Source organism: Sinocyclocheilus grahami, unplaced genomic scaffold (genome assembly GCF_001515645.1).
Source record: "Sinocyclocheilus grahami isolate Dianchi unplaced genomic scaffold, SAMN03320097.WGS_v1.1 scaffold1652.1, whole genome shotgun sequence".
Taxonomy (NCBI): Eukaryota; Metazoa; Chordata; class Actinopteri; order Cypriniformes; family Cyprinidae; genus Sinocyclocheilus; species Sinocyclocheilus grahami.
The window spans coordinates 129,836-132,335 of NW_015506831.1; the positions used below are offsets into that span (position 1 = coordinate 129,836).

The 2,500-nt window shown below is 41.7% G+C and overlaps 1 protein-coding gene across 1 annotated transcript in view; it reads left to right on the forward strand.

Annotated features, from left to right (window-relative positions):
- LOC107571792 (proto-oncogene vav-like) overlaps nucleotides 1-2,500 on the forward strand; it is a 25,383-nt gene that overhangs the window by 536 nt on the left and 22,347 nt on the right. Inside the window, exons 3-4 of the mRNA XM_016258165.1 lie at nucleotides 1,167-1,283; nucleotides 1,364-1,422. Of these exons, the coding sequence (XP_016113651.1) occupies nucleotides 1,167-1,283; nucleotides 1,364-1,422 (176 nt within the window). The remainder of the gene's footprint in view (nucleotides 1-1,166; nucleotides 1,284-1,363; nucleotides 1,423-2,500) is intronic.

The window sequence follows — 2,500 nt, forward strand, 5'->3', positions numbered from 1 at the left end:
GATCTGAATGGTGTGTGTGTGTGTGTATGAGTGGTGTGTGTGTGTGTGTGTGGGTGTGTATGAGTGGTGTGAGTGTGTGTGTGTGTGTGTGTGTGTGTATGAGTGGTGTGTGTGTGTGTGTGTGCGTGCGCGTGTGAAAGAAAAAGCCCAAGCTGAACATGGCAAACACTGTGGTCACTGGTCACTGGTGTTTAATGGTAAACTTGTCTCTCTCTCTCTCTCTCTCACACACACACACACACACACACACTCACAGATTTGAGAAAGTTTATTGTGTGTGTTTCTGATGAGTTTACAGCACTTGTTTCATGTACAGTCTTACATTACACTTCCTTATTCTCGGCTTAACTTCCTCCTACACACACACATGCACGCACGCACGCACACACACACACTCACACACACACACACACACTCACACACACACACGCCCGCAGCACAAGGCTGTGACTCAGGAAGTGCTTTAAATGCAGATGTAGATGCTGTTTCTGCATTTGCTCGGTGTCACACACACACAGTTTTGCTATGACTGTCTGTAACACGTATATTAACTGTAGACAGTCTGACATATACTGAGAAATGTAAACTCACAATATATGAAACAAAATCTATCTATCTCTGTCTTTTTCTCAGTCATTCGCAGTGCTGGGTAATAACTGATTACAAGTAATCTGGAATATGTAATCAGATTCCAAAAATTAAGTACTTGTAATTAGATGAAATTACAATTTAAAATACTTGTAATCAGACTAGATTACATGATTACACATTATTTACACAATGGCAGTAAATTATTCATAATGTACTGATTGGCCCTTATTCTTCTTTTTTGTTTGTTAAATTTTCCTTTCTATTGCTTATATACATTCACAAAGTCTTTCAGTTTTATGGAACGGCACGTTACTAATTACAATTGCCATTGTGTAGTTTCTAATCAGTAATGGACTACAAGTTTTTTAAGTAATCTACCCAGCACTGTTCATTCATTACATCTATCTATCTATCTATCTATCTATCTATCTATCTATCTATCTATCTATCTATCTATCTATCTATCTATCTATCTATCTATCTGTCTGTCTGTCTGTCTGTCTGTCTGTCTGTCTATCGTTCTATCTCTCTCTCTTTATTTCTCTGTGAATGCTTAATCGTGTGTGTGTGTGTAGTTCTTGTGTCTGAAGAACATCAGGACGTTCCTGTGTGCCTGTCAGGAGAAATTTGGCATGAGGAAGAATGAACTTTTTGAGGCCTTCGAACTGTTTGACGTCAGGGACTTCGCGAAGGTCTGAACTCTCAGAGAGTGATTGATGATGATGATGATGATGATCGTGATGTAATGCTAACGAACGCTCGTGATTGACAGGTGATCGACACACTGTCCATCCTGTCACAAACCCCGCTGGCCCTGCAGAGAGGATTCCGGTAAAAAAAACACACACACACACGCACGCACACCATTTATGTCCTCATTTCTCACAAAAACGCGCGCACACACACACACACACACACACACAGAGAGTGACTCGGTGGTTAGCACTGTTGTCTCACAGCAAGAAGGTCCCTGGTTTGAGCCCTGGCAAGGACAGGAGGCCTTTCTGTGTAGAGTTTGCATGTTCTCCCTGTGTCTGTGTGGGTTTACTCCGGGTGCTCTGGTTTCCTTCCAAAGCCCAAAGACATGCAGGTTAGGTTAACTGAAAATTAACCCTGGATGTGTGTGTAAAGACAAGACTTGTACATGGATTAACTGGTTCTCACCATGAATATAACCATAGATGCTGGATTGGCATTACGAAAGTAATAATAATTTTTATTAATATAGCACCTTTCCAACACCCAAGGTCACTTTACAAGTCAGGTTTAAGGAACAGAAACAAATAAACATCAATACCAGAAGACAGAACCCATAGCAAGAGCTGAGAGTAATATACAGAGACCACTTACAAAGTTAGATTAGGGGCCCTATCATACACCTGGCGCAATGCAAGGCACGGCGCAAGTATTGCTAGTTTTAGCCCGACGCAGTTCTTATTTTCCCGTCCTGCGCCATGTTGTTTAAATAGCAAATGCATTTGCTATCATGGGCGTGCTGGTCTAAAAAAGAGGTGTGTTCAGGTCCATTGTCGGCGTGTTGCTACTTTGAGGAACTGAAATTGACTGAGCCATAGACCAACTCCTACCTGGTCTAAAGCAATATTTTTTCTTTGTTATTTAAAGAGTGTTAGTAATATGCGCCTAAGGGGGGGTTCACAACGCACGTACACTTTGCTTATTACACATACAGGGACGCGCAGCAGCACACAAACATTTTTAAAAATGAAAAATTACATTCCGCCATGTGAATAGCGAACCCGCCATGAGCGCAACTGGCTTTTAAAAAATGTGTTTTTAAGAGGTTTTTGAAGGAGAGAAGGGAGGATGCTTGACGGATGTTTTGGGGAAGAGCATTCCACAATCTGGGAGCCACAAAACTGAAAGCCCTAGCTCCCATAGTTGCCAGACG